Source organism: Engraulis encrasicolus, chromosome 20 (genome assembly GCF_034702125.1).
Source record: "Engraulis encrasicolus isolate BLACKSEA-1 chromosome 20, IST_EnEncr_1.0, whole genome shotgun sequence".
Lineage (NCBI taxonomy): Eukaryota > Metazoa > Chordata > Actinopteri > Clupeiformes > Engraulidae > Engraulis > Engraulis encrasicolus.
This window is the reverse complement of record NC_085876.1, coordinates 49,176,868-49,195,806: the sequence shown is the minus strand read 5'-3', so window position 1 is coordinate 49,195,806 and position 18,939 is coordinate 49,176,868. Positions and strand designations below refer to the sequence as shown.

The 18,939-nt window shown below is 41.9% G+C and overlaps 1 protein-coding gene and 1 long non-coding RNA gene across 2 annotated transcripts; one reads left to right on the top strand and one right to left on the bottom strand.

Annotated features, from left to right (window-relative positions):
- Nucleotides 1-2,855: 2,855 nt before the first annotated feature.
- On the bottom strand, nucleotides 2,856-7,629 carry LOC134436080 (class I histocompatibility antigen, F10 alpha chain-like). The gene is made up of 4 exons (XM_063185105.1): nucleotides 7,347-7,629; nucleotides 4,475-4,774; nucleotides 4,089-4,370; nucleotides 2,856-3,028 (listed from the first exon to the last, which is right to left on the bottom strand). Exons 1-4 carry the CDS (start codon nucleotides 7,627-7,629, stop codon nucleotides 2,856-2,858), a joined length of 1,038 nt encoding a protein of 345 aa, XP_063041175.1.
- A 6,517-nt stretch (nucleotides 7,630-14,146) lies between these two features.
- Nucleotides 14,147-15,321, top strand: LOC134435952 (uncharacterized). The gene is made up of 3 exons (XR_010032142.1): nucleotides 14,147-14,246; nucleotides 14,954-15,052; nucleotides 15,212-15,321. It is a non-coding gene; the product is annotated as an uncharacterized LOC134435952 (long non-coding RNA).
- The last annotated feature ends 3,618 nt before the right edge of the window (nucleotides 15,322-18,939 follow it).

The window sequence follows — 18,939 nt, the reverse complement described above, 5'->3', positions numbered from 1 at the left end:
GGTTAGCAATATTGAATTATAATCGTCGTGATTTAACATGTGAATACACCAACATGGTGATACGATCCCTTCCACTAATGAGAAAGGGATGCGGGGACATGCTAATGTTCGTTGTTGCCGTGCAACTTATATTTTTGCCAAACCTGAATCTCTATGGCGTTTTGCAATGTAAAAAATCGCCATGGAACCGGTAGTCCAAACGCCGCATACAAGTTGACGTCAACGCTGAAGAGCTCTATTGCAAACGAGAAAAAGACTCTACAATTGAGCTTTTGCAAGATATTGAAATATAATGCTGTTGTCAGTGATGTCATGACGAGAAGCAAGTGGAGGAGGCAAGTGGAGGAGGCAAGGTCACATATTAAGACGCACTCTAAGTCTGCCCATGGTCTGGATCCTATCGTAGCGCAGTCTGCTACAGTGACCCCTCTTACATCTGGTTAAAACACACACACGCACACGCACACGCAACACATACACAGGGCTTAACTTTCTACATATTTTGTCAAATGTGTCATTACAGTATTTCTCAATTGGTTTTGTACATTTCTCGAATCTTACTCGCATTTTGCAAAACATCACGTTCATTTCCAAAACAGATTGAACAATTGGCAAAACACCATGGATGACCTGCAAAACCCAATCTCTTGCTCAAAACCCTTGGCCAATCTCTCAAAACCAGGTTTTTGTGTCTGTGAACGTGTCAGAGCCATCAAAATGTTTGCTCGTTATGTCACTGTGTACGGACAAGGCAGTCAAAACCATTAGTCAATCTGTCAATAACTATATATTTTATTTTCAAAGTATTATTAATATATATTAATTAATTAATATATTAATATAATTTTCACAGTTTTTGTCAGTAATTTGGGGAATGTACTGTGTCACTTGTGTTCCATAAATTGCCAAGTTGCATAACAAACATTTGAGGTGCCATTTTGTACATTTGTGTCAGAGGCAAGGCAGTTTTGCCAGATGTGTCTGATCAAATCCCACCCAAAAGGTACTCAAAAGCCGGAGAGAGGCACTAAATTCTTTCCAATTTCAACAAATTGAATTGATTCTATGGGCATAAAACTGCAGAAAAAAAAACGCCAAATGGACGATTTTTCCCGTTTTTACCCACAGACGGCCATCCCAAGCAGCCCAAATGGGCGTGTAACCGTCCAATATCCGCTCGAGTTCTACTTTCCAAATGCAACGCGGAGCAGAGCCGGCTCCCGCACCTCTGATGCCTGACTACCACCGGTTGGTGTGGAAGGACAGATATGTTTCCATGTATTTTCGCCACCGCTGGTAAAAATGGCTTCCGTCCCGCGACGCTTCACCGCTTTGGTGTGAAAGTGGCCTAATGTTACCACCTTAACAGGTCACAGCGGCTCAAAAAGGATGAGAAGACCACCATCCACACCAGCATGTTATGATGTAGTTGAGCCTTTTCAGCAATGAGTGAACAGCCTGCTGGTGGGCCCATAGAGGGCACAAAGAGGCTACTTATTCTTGACTTTTACTCCAGAGCATGGATCATCTCAACCTGAAGAGTACAGGAAAAAAAAACTTTGTTGACACCTTGAAGATACATTTGGCTTCCTGTTACTGTAGTAGTAATAGCAGCCTTTATTTGTCCCAGTATGGACAATTGTTTTGCAGTGGTGGTACACCTCTCACTCCCACACCCACACCCACACCCACACACACACACACAAAACATTTAACAGACATAGAGAACATTTAAAACACATACAAAGGTGGAGGGGTTAAGATAAAAGAGTAATCTAAAAGAAAGGTCTACAGAGCAAAGCTCAAAATAGCTAAAAACACACAGCGCATGGCTATCTAGGCTTCCAAGTGGAATTTAACAGGAACTCTTATACCTGTGGATATTCTGTGGTAGAATGCTTCCCACTCACCATTGCACAGGTGTTTAGCCGTTTCCGTTGGCTTCCTATACAGAAGAGAGATGTTATAATGTTATTACACTACATTACACTTAGGGGTTTTTTTCCCTTTATTTTTGACAGGACAGTGGAGGAGAGACAGGAATGAGTCGAGAGAGAGAGAGATGGGGAAGGATCGGCAAGTGACCCGGGTCAGGAATCGAACCCGCGTCGCTGGCAAAGTAACCCAGTGCCCTACCGTTAGGCCACGGTTTTTGGGAATAAATAAAAATATTTTTTTGAAATGTAAACAAAGACCTGCNCCCATTACAATGACCAGGATCTCGGAAAAACGCTGAGTCACTACTCTGAGTTTGCTTAGGTGGCTGAAAGGGACCAGGTGTGAAAACCCTATAAATGTGAAAAACCCTAACGGTAGGGACACATAGGAGGCGAAGCCAGGCGAAGCGAAGAGAGGCGAAATTCAACCGTCATCAGGTCGTCGCGGCGAATCAAATGGAATGGAACAGTTATGTTGTTGATTTGATTGGGCCGTGGCAGGCGAATTCGCTCCTCATTTGCATAACATTAAACTTTCTTTAATAATTTCGCTTCGCTTCGCTCCTGTTCGCTTGCTGTCGCTTGCCATCGCCTCGCCATCGCTTGCCTTCGCCTCTCTCATAGGAATGAATGGCAAAGTTCGCAAATTCGCGTGTATGTGTCCCTACCGTAAGACATTTAGGATACGAAAACATTTCACATACAGTACCATCTGTGAGGCCAACACGATAAGAAATGTGTTTCTTCTAAAAAATTCAACTTCTAATCAGCCTTGGCTAACAATCTGGAGATTGCCGTTTCAATATTTCTTTTATTTAAGAGTTAGAGTAAGAGTCATTTATTCGTAACATACAACCGTAACCTTGTAGGCTAGCTTGCAGTGAAATGACAGTTCTGGTTAACTATTTTGTTTCATTCTCATGTGCAGAACTTACCAAAGCAGAGTTTCTTTTTCTTTTTGGCAAAGAAGATCATCCCCAGACCAGCACCAATAAGCAGCAGTGCTATGACACCACCAGCAATGGCACCAATTGGCGGGCCAGAGCCGGAGCCGGAGCCCGGGCGGGAAACCTCATCTACAAGTTGCCCATCTACAAATGTCAGAAACATAACTGTTGTTATTGTTTTATTATCATTATTATCATTATTATTATTATTATTATTATTATCATCATAACCATAATATTAATATCCACACTAGTACTACTAATAATAATGATGACTAAACACACTGACTAAACACACTGTTTATGTATGTTAGTTAAAGTGATACTGTCCAATTTTTGGAAATAATACAATACAATATACAATACAATATCTTTTATTTGTCATTGTGACAAGCACAACGAAATTGTGCATTCCTTGTTGAAGCAAAAATAAATAAATAAAATAAAAAATAAAAAAAATAAGCTCATATTAAACCTCCCCTTGAGTTAAATAGTTGAGTTTTACCCTTCTCCTGTACTTTCAACCATTCTCTGAGTATGGCAGTGCGAATTTTACCTCTATGCTAGCAGTTAACATTGAGTCCTATGAGACCAGCTGGCGGCTAACTGGTCTCATAGGACTCAATGTTAACTGCTAGCTTGGAGGTAAAATTTGCACTGCTGTACCCAGAGAACGGTTGAAAGTATAGGAGAACGGTAAACCCTATTAGGGCCAAAACATACCAAGGTGGAACGGAACGGTCCCGGGACGAACGCGGTCTTTCTGCTTAGTTTTGGCCGGCGTGTTTTTCTCTGCCTTTCACACTGACAGCGTCGGCGTGTGCGGCCAGTCCTATTCAAAACCCTCCCCACAGCCAAAGCTAGCATGCTACTTTGCCATTCATTTGAATGAGACACCGCCGGTCGCCGGCGTGAAAAATACGCTCGAGTTCTATTTTCCAAATGCAGCGTGGCGCGGAGCCGGCTCCCGCGCCGCTGACGCTCGACTACCGCCGGTTGGTGTGTAAGGACAGATATGTTTCAATGTGTTTTCACCGATGCCAGTAAAAAACGCACCCATTCCGCGACGCTTTGCTGCCCTAGTGTGTAAGACCCCTTATTTAACTGTAGGGGAGGTGTAAAATAAGCTTATTTCCAGAAATGGGGCAGTATCACTTTAACTGTAAAATCATGTAAGACTCGTAGCCCAGAAAGACAGTGTCACCTGTTTTCCAATCGACTATAGTGGATTCGTTCAGGGTCCAGTGATGCACTTTACATCTATACATGTGTATTTCGTCTTTCACCGGTAGGAAAGTCACTCTGATCTGGTGGGTTCCATCTCCGTTAGGCAAGATATCGCTTGGGTGGCCATCCTTCTCAGGCCAATCATTCTTCAGGATGCTGATCTTGATGTCCTTTGGGTAGAAGCCTGTGGCCAAGCAGGTCAACTGGTATCTACCATGAGGTCTCCCGTTTCTGGCAAAAAGGTAAACCTTCGGGCGATCTAGCAAACAGAAACATGAACAAACAGAAACAAATTATTTATTACAATTATTTTAAAATGTAAATCCTGCCAACAATGGTACTGGTGCTACTGGAGGAACCTACAATGTTTTTGGCTTTCTGTAAGTTCACTGTCTCCATATGTTCGGAACTTGTCCAGCCACTCCACACACTCCTTCTCCAGGTAGCCCTTGGTGTACTGGTTCAGGATTGGCACTCCGTCCCACTTGTGTTTCGTCTGCAGAGCAGCATTGACTGGTGCCACCCACTGCATCGAGTTGTCATCAAAGGAAAGGAAATCTCTGCCATCGTAGCTGTATTCATTAACACCCTTGACAAACTGTAGAGAACCATCTGGCCTTTTGACAGCCTCACAGCCAACTCTCCACATCAGGGAATGGATATCTGTAGAAGAACATGAGTGATTAGAATAAAACATATGCAACTATGCTATTCAAATAATATATGGTTGCCGCCCATAGCCATGACCATCTTTATCTTCTATCAAGTGATGTGTTGACACACGTACGTATGTTGCCTTTTTATAGTATGAAGTTCATTGTTCCCCTGCAACCACAAAAAAAGTAGAGATACTCTGATCAATCAGCTGCCGATCATAATATAGCAATCGTCATAAAGTGCCGATCAAAAAGATATATTCAATTCCTCACACAACTTTTTTGTTTTACCTTTATATCTGCCGCTGCATATACAAACCCCAACTCCAATGAAGTTGGGACGTTTGGTAAACTGAATAAAATCAAAATGCTATCATTTTCAAAACATTCAATACATTCCTTAGATGGAGAATAGTGAAAAGACAACATATTAAGTGTTAAAACCGAGAAAAAATATTGTTTTGGGGGACATATGTACTCATTTCTAATTTGATAAATCCAACACGTCTCAAAAGAGTTGGGACGGGGACAATAAATGGCAGCAAATGTCGAGGAAGACTAAAAATAAAACAAAAGACAACACTTAACAGTTAAATACATTAACCGATGAGATGATTTTATATAAAAAAACAGTGTTAATTCCTATCTTGGACATGATTTCACCAGCTTAAATGGTGGGTGTATTCCTTGTCATGTTTTGCAATGTTTTCATTTCTGTAGTGCTTACAGTGTGACAGGTCTTGACCAAAAACCCACCATTTTATCACCTGCTGGTCCTTATGATGGAGCCAAACTGTTAAAACATAGTAGAGAATGCAATTTGACCTTACTATGTGGCAGTAATCGAAGATCTCCCTTCAAAATATAATGCATGAGTGGCTTTTCATGCTGTTTAAAACCCATTTATACCATTCAGCACTGTATTTAACTCTACAGATGAGTGAGAACATCTTAACCAATCACTACTGCATCCGCATGCCATCATGGAGGCTGACTTTTGAAGCTAGCACTAACACAAGTTGGATGGTCCATTTTCACTGTAGCACAGGATGTGCAATGCTCTATTATTGTCAAAAAGAATGGACTTCTACAACTTCTGCTGACTTCTGTAAGCAAAGGACAGTTTCCCATGTCTTCTGGGTCTATTTCAAGTGAGCTCAGGTGCTTAGGAGAATGTTAAACCCCTGTATCATTTTCATGCATTAAGCATTCTTAATATGGTCAATTTTCAATAGCTCTAGCACTCCAGGAATTAGAGTGAGACTACAGCCAATATATATTTCATGATGTTATGAACCTATACAATGATTTTATTAACAAAAATATGTCTTATATACACTCAATCGTGGTAAATCAAAGGGAATTCAAAAATGTATGTAATAACTATGGTAATTATTCCCTTTGCATCTTTAATTCTGAGTGACTCAGCCTCTCTGTGATGATCTTATACCTGGACACCTATATTGTCCGTCAGTACAATTCATTTTGAAATGTTCTTCTTTGTTGTTTTATCTTATTTGGATGTTTACTAAATTTCACTGATCCCCGTCCCAACTCTTTTGAGACGTGTTGGATTTATCAAATTAGAAATGAGTACATATGTCCCCCAAAACAATATTTTTTCTCGGTTTTAACACTTAATATGTTGTCTTTTCACTATTCTCCATCTAATGAATAGATTAAATGTTTTGAAAATTATAGCATTTTGATTTTATTCACTGTTTACCAAACGTCCCAACTTCATCGGAGTTGGGGTTTGTATAAGGTGCTGGCTCTGCGCATAGTTAAAAAGCAGCACCAAAAGAATGGACCTTGTTAGGACTGGACTGTCTAACGTCTGGGTGGGCTCCGCCCCCTTGTGCCTGTGTCTCATCCTGCAGATTGGAGATGGCTGGAGCTGGTTTGCTTTGATGGAGGCTACTACAAGTGGCTGGCTTTCAGCATCTCGCTCTCTCTCACAGGGCTGACCCTACGCTTGGTCCCTGCTCTCGCTGAGAGCCTGTTTTGTTTGGTTATCCCACTAGGCCTACATTTTTGCATTTTTGCACTATTAATATGGCTCTATTTGGACCATACTAGAAAATATTTGCTTTATAGGTGCACTGTGCAGGAAATGGTCAAAAGAGGTACTACAACTATGCTGCTCATTGAAACTTAGTTGCCTATTACCAAATGTCATCTTTTCATGAACTTTTACTAAGTAATAAACTAATATTTTCTAGTATGGCCCAAGTACAGTCATTTTTGCAGCTAAAAATGGCTATTTCTGGAAATTAAAAATGGCGGACCATGAAGAATATCCCCCTTTTCATGCATGAAAAGTGCACTTTTCCCAGTCATAATGAATACTTAGAATTTGATGGTGGTGGTAAGTATTCATGAAAAAGGTAACATTAGTGAATGGGTAGCATGAATTCTGGAAATAAACAACTGAAAATCTTACACAGTGCACCTTTAAATGTTTAAAAAGTTGAGAACCACAGGGTGATATGAGTAACAATTGCATTAAAAATAATGACATGGATTTGTCTGAATAAAATTAAGCAAATATTCAATAAAAATGTATATGTATGTATTACCACTTGCGTTGTCTCTCATGCGTTCCATCAGGGTGTTGAGGTTGAGTTTGAACCTCTGCTCTTTATTCTTGCGAGACAAGGACCCTTTCTGCCAGTAGTCTGCGGGGAGCTTTGCTTTCATCCAATCCTGCCGAGGAACCTTGACCTTGCCCATGCTGTTGTAGTAGTCAATGATTCTGTCGTCTAGCAAACCCATGGCAGTGAACTCGTAGATGCCAGGAGCAGAGATTTGCTGTGACAGGGCCGTGTACACATAGTACAGGGAATGCCTTTCTGGCTCCATATGAGCTTTGAGGAGAAAAAGAAAAGGGAATAGCGGTAGCCCGTGTTAAAATATTTGTGGCATGGAAAGTCGCATGCTGCTATTTTACCATAATTACATTGTCCAGTATAACCCACTAAAACTAAAGGGCCATCACAGAAACATAAGCAGAAAGAAAGAAGAAACATAGTAGAGTACAGTAGAGTATAATTTATCGATCCCAGGGGGAAAATAAGGTAAGTATACATAGACCTACATACATAAATACAGAAGACATTACACACAAGACATTAAACACATCCTCACACATATTAACCATACGTATATAGCTCACTCTTGCTATACATGCAGTCAACCCAAGGCAGCTCTCTCTCTCTCTCAATACCCCCCCCACACACACACACACACACAATTATAAAGTGTACAAAGAAAAAGTCTCCCAGTGATATATCACATGTGCCTTAGCTGAGCAGTACAAAGCCAAGTCAAAGGGATCAACAAAGTGTCCAGGAGTGTCAGACGTCATTGTGTATAGTACAATATCCATTGTATTCCTTGGAAAAATCGCAAGTCGCCTGCTGTGTCGCTCACCACACACACACACACAAACACACACACACACACACACACACACACACACACACACACACACACACACACACACACACACACACACACACCAGTGTTGTGCCAGTTCACAGCTTTTCTGAACTAGTTCAAGTTCAGTTCATACATGCTGAAAGTGAACAGTTCACGTTCAAAGTTCACAATTTTAATTCTGAATTAGTTCAAAGTTCAGTGAGCTATTCAAATAAATACTTTTTTTCACACCACAAACTAGAAATCACTATACATTCTTTGAAACTGATAATAAGACATTTGCTAATGACACTGCAATTGTGGGTTTCTTACCAGGTGATGAACCTTGCAGCAGCATGCAGTACAGACAAGGTAGACCAGTTCTATAGCCTAGTGCAGGGGTTCCCAAACTGGGGTACGTGCACCCCTGCCACAAGGGGGTGCGCGAGGTGAATAGAGCAATGGTGGACGTGTGTGTTTTTATAACAGCATTAATGAAAATGAAGTAGTTTTTAATTGCATGGTGAATTGTATGCTGGAAGAAACATCAGGTCCATCGGAAATGAGGATTCTCCAAATGATTCTGCATAATGTGCAATGATTTGTGCAGTGAAACCATACTTGAGTGGCCATCAGCACACCAAAACATTCACTTAAGAGGGTGCGCGAACCACATTGAAAAGTACAAGGGGGTGCGCAAGGAAAAAAGTTTGGGAACCGCTGGCCTAGTGCAACAAAGTCTACCAGCATTTAAAAAAAATAATATATATATATATATAGGTTAAGGCTGCACAATTATGGAAAAAATCATAATCAAGATTATTTTGGTCAAAATTGTAATCACGATTATTAATCACGATTATTGATTTTTTTAAAAATTATACACCAGTATGTTCTGGCTTCAAGGACGCTCTCAAAGGTAGGTCACTAGTGCCACGATTAAATCACGATTGAAATCACGACTTCGATTTCACAATTTTCGATTATTTTCGATTAATTTTATTAATTGTGCAGCCCTAATATAGGTTTATCTACCTGCTCCTGTGAGACCACCACGGACCTCTTTAAGGCTGCTGGCAGTGTCATTTACGTTTGGGCTTGGCAGGGGTCTTATCCCCCTTTCCTCCCTTATGACCCTCGAGGGCGATATGCATTCACACCGGATGGATGTTTTAACTCAATGTGCCGCTTCAAATCCGAAAAGGACGTTGTTGATGTCCTTACTTGTTTTTGCTGCACAGGTGGTTTAAATGTTCATAAGGAGAATCGGTGTCTGTCTCCGTGCCATCACTTCCACGAGCCATTTTTTAATATGCAGCGCTTGGTCTGTCTGTCTCTTTTTTTCACATTTCAAAGTGGGTCTTGGTGTTCTGAAGTTTGAGAACGGCTGACTTAAACAATCCAAGCTGCCATGGCCGAAAAAATATTTCTGGTGGCAGTTTGCAGAATTTGTACTGTTTTAACACCTTATGATTGGATTCAATAAAACATTAGTTACTCTCTCTGTTCCTGCAAAGACAGTAATCAGCAGTAAACAGTTACATTACCAGCAGATGTTTTTTCCACAGGCGACCCTCCGTTCCAGAATGCAACTTTGGGCAACCCATGAAGTGATTCTTCTTCGTCTGGTAGGTAGGTAGGTGGGAAGGCCTCTTCTGGCACAGGTGTTACAGGTATAGGAGGTGGAGCTAGTACAAACGACATGTACCACTCCGGCATTAGATATTTTCATTCTCCTTCTTAAAATTGGAAAAAATACGCTATACGCTGAAGGGATCTTTCCTTACATATTATGACAGCATACAAGGACCAATTCATGAACAATAGATGACCCCCCCTTTTTTTTTCTTTTTTTTTTCCTCCCCTCCCCTCTCTCCCCTCTGTGTGTGTGTGTGTGTGTGTGTGTGTGTGTGTGTGTGTGTGTGTGTGTGTGTGTGTGTGTGTGTGTGTGTGTGTGTGTGTGTGTGTGCGTGCGCATGTGCGTGTGCGCCTGTGTATGTTCATATTACTTAAAACTCAATCACTTTCTATAGGCTAGCTGAGGCTGGGTAAATGGGTGGGAGTTTGGGGAGGGTTGTTCACTGAGTGCATTGTACAATTGTAATTATACTGTCTTTTTTTCTGAAGAAATATTTTCATTCAAAACTGTTGAAAATGTTATTTCTGTCAGGGTAAAAAAGAGTTTAAGTAGCCTAGAAATCAAGATGCCCCTAGCGGCCACAATTTGAATTTGCTGCTCCCATGGACAGTGTAGTCAGTCTTGGTCGTTTTGCGACCTAACACCTAATCAGCAGGAATACATTACATTACCAGCCAATGGTGCTTTCTTAGGTGACCCTCTAGAACGGACTACAGCTGGAACATGAAGTCGCGCTGCCTCCTGTGGTTCCTTCCCAGACGACCCTCCGTTCTGGACTACAGCTGGGCCATGAAGTCGTACTGCCTCCTCTGCATCTTCCTCTGGTGGCCCTCCGTTCTGGACTACAGGTGGGCCAAGAAGTCGTGCTCCCTCCTCTGGTTCTTCCTCAGGCGACCCTCCGTTCTGGACTACAGGTGGGCCATGAAGTCGTGCTGCCTCCTCTGCATCTTCCTCAGGTGGCCCTCCGTTCTGGACTACAGCTGGAACATGAAGTCGCGCTGCCTCCTGTGGTTCTTCCTCAGGTGGCCCTCCGTTCTGGACTACAGGTGGGCCATGAAGTCGTGCTCCCTCCTCTGCATCTTCCTTAGACGACCCTCCGTTCTGGACTACAGGTGGGCCATGAAGTCGTACTGCCTCCTCTGCATCTTCCTCTGGTGGCCCTCCGTTCTGGACTACAGGTGGGCCAAGAAGTCGTGCTCCCTCCTCTGGTTCTTCCTCAGGCGACCCTCCGTTGTGGACTACAGCTGGAACATGAAGTCGTACTGCCTCCTCTGGTTCTTCCTCAGGTGACCCTCCGTTATGGACTACAGGTGGGCCATGAAGTTGTGCTCCCTCCTCTGCATCTTCCTCTGGTGGCCCTCCGTTCTGGACTACAGCTGGAACATGAAGTCGCGCTGCCTCCTGTGGTTCCTTCCCAGACGACCCTCCGTTCTGGACTACAGCTGGAACATGGAGTCGTGCTGGCTCCTCTGGTTCTTCCTCAGGCGACCCTCCGTTATGGGAAGCAGCTTCATGACGTGGTTCTGCTTCCTCTGTTAGGTAGGCAGGTGGGAAGGCCTCCTCTGGCACAGGTGTTACAGGTGAAGGAGTTGGAGCTACAAACGACATGAAATTGAACAGTGACAAGTCTGTGCAACTCCAGCATTAGATAGTTTCATTCAAAACTGTTATTTAAAAACTGTTGAAAATGTTATTTATATTAGGGTAAAATTGTGTACACTCGACAACAAGAAGATGTTACAGCGCATTATTAAAAAAGCAGAGGGAATCATTGGTTGCCAACTACCCACACGTGTATATACCCATACTTTTATTATAGGTAGTAGTTTTGTGTCAATGTAGTTTACCAACAATACATTTGTGTACAATGACTCAATACAGGTCAGTAACATTACACATCCAATACAGTTCAATAATCATTTCAGTTTTCAGTACATTGCACATCCCCAGTAGTCCATTTCCCTTCACATGCACACTGCTGTACGATCATAAATCTTTTTTTCGTTACATGAAATCGACACTAGACAGTTGACGAAGACAAAAGAAAGAATAAAACATAAACACATACAAAGACAGATAGAGAGAGAGAGAGAGAGAGAGAGAGAGAGAGAGAGAGAGATAGAGATAGAGAGAGAGAGAGAGAGAGAGAGCGAGAGAGAGAGAAAATAAATAGTTTACTGGCGTATGTGCAAGTGTGTGAGATATATGTGCTATAGTGTTGTGTCATGTATGTGGGTATGTAAGAAAGTCTTTTAAGTGTATATGGTTAGGTTAATAGCTTGTTTAGACAACTTTTTCATGATATGCTAAATTTTTGAGACAGGAATTTTGGGTTTTCATGAGCTGTATGCCAAAATCATCAATATTAAAACAATACAAGACCTGAAATATTTCAGTTGGTGTGCAATGAATCTAAAACATATGAAAATTTATTTTTTTTATCATTAAATTATGGGGGGGAAAATGAACTTTAACACAATATGGTAATTATTTGAGAAGGACCTGTATACACATAATTATACATGTCAGATGCGTGCATAAAACGCATCAAACGGAAATTCCTGTAATATCTTGAATATCTTGCACTGAGTAGCACAAAGTATGTTAGATATTTAGGATATAAAAACATTTCACATGTCCACGATACCATTAGTAATCTCTGCTATGGTGCTATTGTGATTGAGGTGTTCCTGCACATCTCATCCCCCTCAGGGCCGTGAACCTGCCACCTCGTGAACTACATCGGTTTGGCAATGGTAGACAAAGTACAAGCGGGCTGAGCTGAGGTCTGTTGTAAAGGTGGCTGCCTTCAATCTTCACTATTCCGCTCTAAACAAGCGCTGAGGAGGCATAAGCGTACTCCGTAAAAACCTAAAGCTAAGATTCGCAGCTTTCGAACAAGCCCAAACACGGTCTAAGAGAAGGAGATCGCTGGTTATATTTAGTCCTATAGCCTATAGGTCCTATTGTTTAGATTAGGGCTTAGATTCACCATGGCGTGAAAACACGGTGTTGTCGCGGCTAGTTGCAGCAGCTTATCATACGGCCCAGTTCTAGTCCCTGTTGTATGGAAATGCGTGCGAGACAGCACCATCGACCCCCGTCAAGTTACATGAATATTTATAAAGCCCGCACCGGAACGCGGAACCCAATGGAAAAGACACTACATAGCCTTGGGCTGAATGTATGTAAGAGTGTGCTACATATGGTTAGTATATGTGTAATGATGTGTGCAATAGGCCCACCTGTGTTTAAGGTCTTGTATGCTACTTGATAGGCCTACCTTTCTCCCTGGGATCAATAAATGATACTCTACTATTGGGAACAGGCACATAGGCTAGAACAGAATGACAGTCAGCTGCCCACAATTGTCTGGCAGGCAGGTAAAAGGGTCTGAAGGAGACCTCATAGCAGGCGCGGAGTGGCCATCGGGAGATCGGGGACTTGTCCCGGTGGGCCGCGGCCGCGAAATATATTAGAGCGACCGTATTATGTTCTCAGCCGGCCCCTAAATATTCGGCCGCATTATGTTTTCAACCGGTCTTATAGTGATTTTCTGACTCAACGAGGATTGACTAGCTACAATTTTGTTCTCATTAAACGCAAGGTTGACTCACCACTATATATACCGTCTACCCGACCGCAATACCTCAGTGACGGTGTCAAACAGTAAATTGGCCACACCCCTTCTCTACTGATAATGTTCATACTAGTGATGGGAAATTTGAAGCGAGGCTTCGAAGCGTGCTTCGAGCAAAAGTTGGCGCAAAATCTGAAGCCTCGCTTCGAGGCGTTTGACGTCAAGAAATACCACGTGACAATGCCAGATGAGGCTTCACATTTTGCGAAGCGCGTGGACGTGTCATTGCGCGCCGCTACCCAAACAAGCTTTCTGCGCCTCGGAGCACTTGTCAAGTTTTCAGATTGCGTTTGTTGTTTGAATGTTGAGACTGGATATGAAGTGACTTTGATTTGGTTCCATCTGAGGAAGACCGAGAGGTCGAAACGTCATTGCCAATGGATGAATAAATAAAAAGATGAAAAAATAACTTCAAGAAGAAAAATCCAAAGAAGTGTGCGAACCTTTTTTCCAAAAATNAAAAAAAAAAATTTAGTTCTAGGCCTACCTTGAGTTAAGCTACCATACACGAGACAGCAGTTCTGTCAGCAATTATTCCCACACAGCAGAGGACTCCGATGCGGAGCCGCGTTCAAGTCACCACATCCGTGTCACTGTCACATTCCTTTGGGTTCCACTTGGTGGATCAGGGTCGCCACCGTGCGCCGCCCCAAATTCTACCGTCAAAATGCGGGCCATAATCGCATCCATATCTGATTCACAAACGCGGACGCGCTGTAAAATCTAACGGACGTTGGTACAGTTTTTGTTGGGGCAGACACGACCGAACAGCGCTCTCCAGTAAGTATTGATTTATTTATATTAGGTGATACACAAAGTTACAAAAAGTATATCTGAAGCTTTTATACTATCAATGCTTATTGATATTTCGTAGGATTTTGTTTTTTATGACTTTAAAAGTGTATGTTAACCCTAGTTGTTTTCAAAACGAGACAGCTAGTTCATTCATTCAAAGACTTGGAGAACTACATTGGCTATTGTAGTATTTCCTAAATGCTGTTAAAATATGATGCCATCCGATACATGGAGGAAGTGCAGTTGAATAAAATGTATCTACATTGTGCCCATTTTAACAGCCTTTGTTTACGTTAGCTTGCTAGCCAGCTAATAGCAAACCGGTTGACTGAAGCAAACTTGTGTGAAGTTAAACGTAGGTCTAAGTGTTCAAATACTCTTGTGAAACGGCTATATTGGTCTGAATTTGGCTCGTGGTACACTTTTACACGGATTGGTGATGCTCTCAACAGGTTTGGCACCAACTGTGTTTTAACGGTACAAATCCTAAAGCGGTGGCATCATGTTCTCCTCACGTTAACGAAATCCAGGCTAATTATTTATTAGCAATAATGGATGGCCATGAACTGCGCCCTCGTCCCATATGCTGTCCACCATTGGTGAATGAATGAAGTAGCTGAGCTCATAGTTTGATACAGATGTCCGTGGTTGGGCTACAAATATCTGAATTTGTTCTTAATCTTGTGCAACAGTAAACAGGTGGAATTACCTCTGGTTCGGACAGGGCTAGCCAGCTGTAATCCACCCTGCTACGGTGATGCCCGCCTGCCTACCGGCTTTTACGACCAAGAGTAAGTAGGACATTGTACATCTTATAATATTCAACATCATTACTGTCACGGGATAGAGATGTGAAAGAGCGTTGTCCATTCCATATGCAATGCAATGTCTGATTGTCATCTTACGAAATTTAAATGAAAGCTCTAAATTTAGCTCTGTTGCCTTTTCAGATCGGAGCGCTGATGTGATGTTTCCCCGTCGACTGATGAGGGAAGGAAGAGAAGGCAGCCACGACACGCGATTGTTCAACATGACAGTGAGACAGAAAAATAATGTCAAGTAAATAAAAAATCGTGATGAGTGAAGTTCCTCGTCAGGTTGTGTTTTTTTCGGGTTCTTATTTAAACAGTGTCTAGGCCAGGTCTGTGTTATCTGTAGAATTAAATCTAAATGCTGTTTGAAACGGTTAACTGGTTTAGTGTTCGTTTATTGGGATTATATAAACGATGGTCCCGGCCCGGAACATCTATGAGTCCGGAATGGGTCCGTAACTGATAAAAAGTAGTGGAACCGTGACGGATGCAATAAGTGGGCACGGAATGAGTCCGCATCGGATGTCGCGCCTCCGAACCGGGCTCACTGCGGAGGTACGCTTCTGCACGCGGATCCGTTGCGGGTGACAAACGGGTCCCTTTTGAGTCCGCACCACGCCTCCGCGTCGGATGATAGGCGGCGTGCAAGTGGACGCCGATACGGCCCCGTTTACCGGATCCGTTCCGGAGGATGACCTCCGGATGGTGGACTCCGGGGCGGATCCATCACGGTGTACTTTTGCTGTGTGGGTTAGTAGTCCTACTCAACTGTGTAGCTAAATAAGAGTGCAGACATATTTTATTTAGCCTATTTTAATGGTTTTTGTGCAGGTTTTAATGGGCTTTACAAGTTGTGTCATCTTGACCACAACAAGGAAACTCAGCTCTGCTGTTCAAGAAGGCACATGGCTGGTGCAGTGGTTAAATTGTCCGACCTGAATTCTCATGATCATTGGTTCAAATCCTCGCGGTAGCAGTGTAATAAACAACTTAAAAAAAATAATTTCGCAGGGTAGCCTTCTGTGAAAGCCTAGTGGATAACTGATATTTGTTAGAATCTCTTGAATTAGGCCTACATTTCATTCATAGGCCTATAATGTGACTCTATTCATTATATTTCTTTCCGGTTTAATTGGCTGCTGTTGCGTTTATGGCCCACTCCCGGTCGCGCGCCGACCTCCAGAAAATGATGCTCTCTCTCTCACTTCCACGATAACACATGGGTCAGCGTTAAACTTGATTTGAGTGTTCCACAGTCACGAGTCATTAATTCCATACACACACCCGATCACATTTATTGAAACGGAACGAATACAAATAAGACACAGGATTTTTTAAAAATGAAATCAATGCCTGCCGTGTCATTTCATTGCACACCAGATGGCGCCAGTGAGAAATGAGGCTTCAAAAAATGCTTCGAATGCTTCGAACCTTTTTGCCTGAAAGCCTCATTGGTTCAGGAAGCCTCATTTGCCCATCACTAGTTCATACACCGTAGATCGCAGAAGTTTACTAGATCTTAGTAACATAGTTTCGTTTTCAGTATTTCAAGAACCTGTGATATTTAGATTGGTTACCAAGGAATGGAAATATTAGTAAGTTGTGATTTATTTTCCGATTTCCACATGACTGTTACAGTTTACAGTCTGCCAGTCCAGATTCACTTGCTCTGTGGTTATTGACTTGGGTTACGAACAGACTCCACCAAGTGGTAAGGAGGTGAACTGCAGCTAAGCAGGAAAACACGTTGTACATGTTTTGATGGCATTGGTTTGTTAGAACTAGCGGTAGGCCTATATCTCCTTACAGTCGAAATAATGTTATATCATACATATATTTATATGTGGCACATTTAGGATGTAGCCTATGTAATGTCTGAAGAAATGGAACAAAATAATTACCACACAAGATTCTGATGTGAGCAGTGCTGGGTGTGTAGCCTAAACTGTGGATTAAAATGTAATTGCAAGAAACAAAGACATTTTGGTGCGACGAAGACAGCGTTTTAAGGTAGGCCTACACTGTCTGGTTATTAATTTTGTTGACTTATGGTTGTGCTTTGAAGTAGCCTAGGTTTGGCTTAGTTGCTGCATGATGGGTTTATTGCACAATGACAGACTTTTTGTAAGCTATAGCCTTCTAAAAATCCCCACACTCAAAACTTTGTGCCAGTGCTCATCCTGTCTTCCTGTTAAAGAGTAAAATTCTAATAGTAAGAGTCTAGGACTTGAAGTGTACTAGTGAGTACCTTATCTTTTATTGGTTTTTTTTTTTATTTTGTGAGTTTACCTGGGCTTATATCTAGGTCATAGTGGGAGCTACCCCACTTATGCATTTTTGGTTTGTGAATTTTGTTTCTTTATAACTAGTGAAAGAGGGGCAATTACACTGTTTTATTTGTTTTACTATTGAACCTTTTTGGTATTAAAATAAATACTTCTATTTTTAAATATCTTATAGTACTTGTCAGACTCCACTCACTTAAGGTAACTGCATTACAGGTACACATACAGTGATTCCAGTAAGTATTTGATCCCTTGCTGATTTTGTTGGTTTGCCTACTAACAAAGACATGATCAGTCAATAAATGTTATGATAATATATTTTCTAATATGGAGAGACAGAATATCAAAAAGAAAATCTAGAAATTAACTTAAAAGAATATATATTTATTTATTTCCATTTCATCGAACAAAGTAAGTATTTGATCCCCTGCCAACTGATTACAGTTCCGGGCCCACAGACCAGATGGGCACTTCCGATCAACTTGTCATCTGAATGAAAGACACCTGTACATACTAACATGCATAAAAGACACATTTAATCAGCAGAATCAGTTCATAGTATGAGTGAATCAGTCACACTCCAACCTCACCATCATGGGAAAGACCAAAGAGCGGTCAAATGATATCAGGGACAAGATTTTAGACCTGAACAAAGATTAAATGGGCTGCAAAGCCACAAGAAAAAGACTGGGTATCAATGACCCAGCTGTTGATGCATTTCTTCCAAAATGTGAGGAATACGAAATGACTATCCATCAGCCTGTCTGGGGTTCTATACAAGATTTGACCTTTTGTAGGGATTTGATAACCATGAGAACAGAAAGAAAGCACCCTAGACCTGTGCGGGGTGAACTAAGCAATGATATCAAAGCTACTGGGACCAAAATCACTGAGAAAACTACTGGTAGAACTTAATGCCACAGACGTCTAAAATCCTGTAGTGCACACATGGTACCTCTACTTCAGAAGGAACCTGTGCAGTCCCACCTGAGGTTTGCCAACGGACATCAGGCTGGTTTAGGATATGATAAGGAGGTGCTGTAGTCAGATGAAACCAAAATCAAGCTGTTTGGCATTAACACAATTCAATGTGTTTTGAGAAAGAGTACTGCTGTCTATGATCCCAAGAACACCCTCCTCACCATCATGCATGGAAGTGGTATCATTATGGTTTGAGAGTGTTTGTCTGGCCAAGGCAGGACAACTTCACATCGTCAACAAATGGATGGAGGGAGACATGTAATGTGCAATCCTGAGTGCAAACGTCCTTCCCTCCACCACTACACTGAAGGGTGGGCCATTTTTGGATCTCCCAACATGACAATAATACACAACATACAGTCAAAGCAACGAAGGAGTGACTCAATAAGAATTGTGAAGTGGCCTAGACAGTCTCCAAATATTAACCCTATAGTAATTCTATGGAGAGAACTGAACCTTCCATTTGCCAAGCTACAGCCACAAACTATTAATGTTTTAGAGATAATCTGCAAAGAAAAATGGGCAAAAATATTTTCTACTATATGCACAAACATTGTCATTAACTAAAAGAAGCATCTGACCTCAGTGCTAGACAACTAG

What these genes read in the sequence shown, in the direction of transcription:
- LOC134436080 (XM_063185105.1), bottom strand. Translation starts at nt 7,629, where the DNA reads ATGGAGCCAGAAAGGCATTCCCTGTACTATGTGTACACGGCCCTGTCA. An exon ending in CATGAGAGACAACGCAAGTG is followed by an intron (nt 4,775 to 7,346) that starts GTAATACATACA and finishes GTTCTTCTACAG; the next exon opens with ATATCCATTCCCTGATGTGG. An exon ending in TATAGTCGATTGGAAAACAG is followed by an intron (nt 3,029 to 4,088) that starts GTGACACTGTCT and finishes TGACATTTGTAG; the next exon opens with ATGGGCAACTTGTAGATGAG.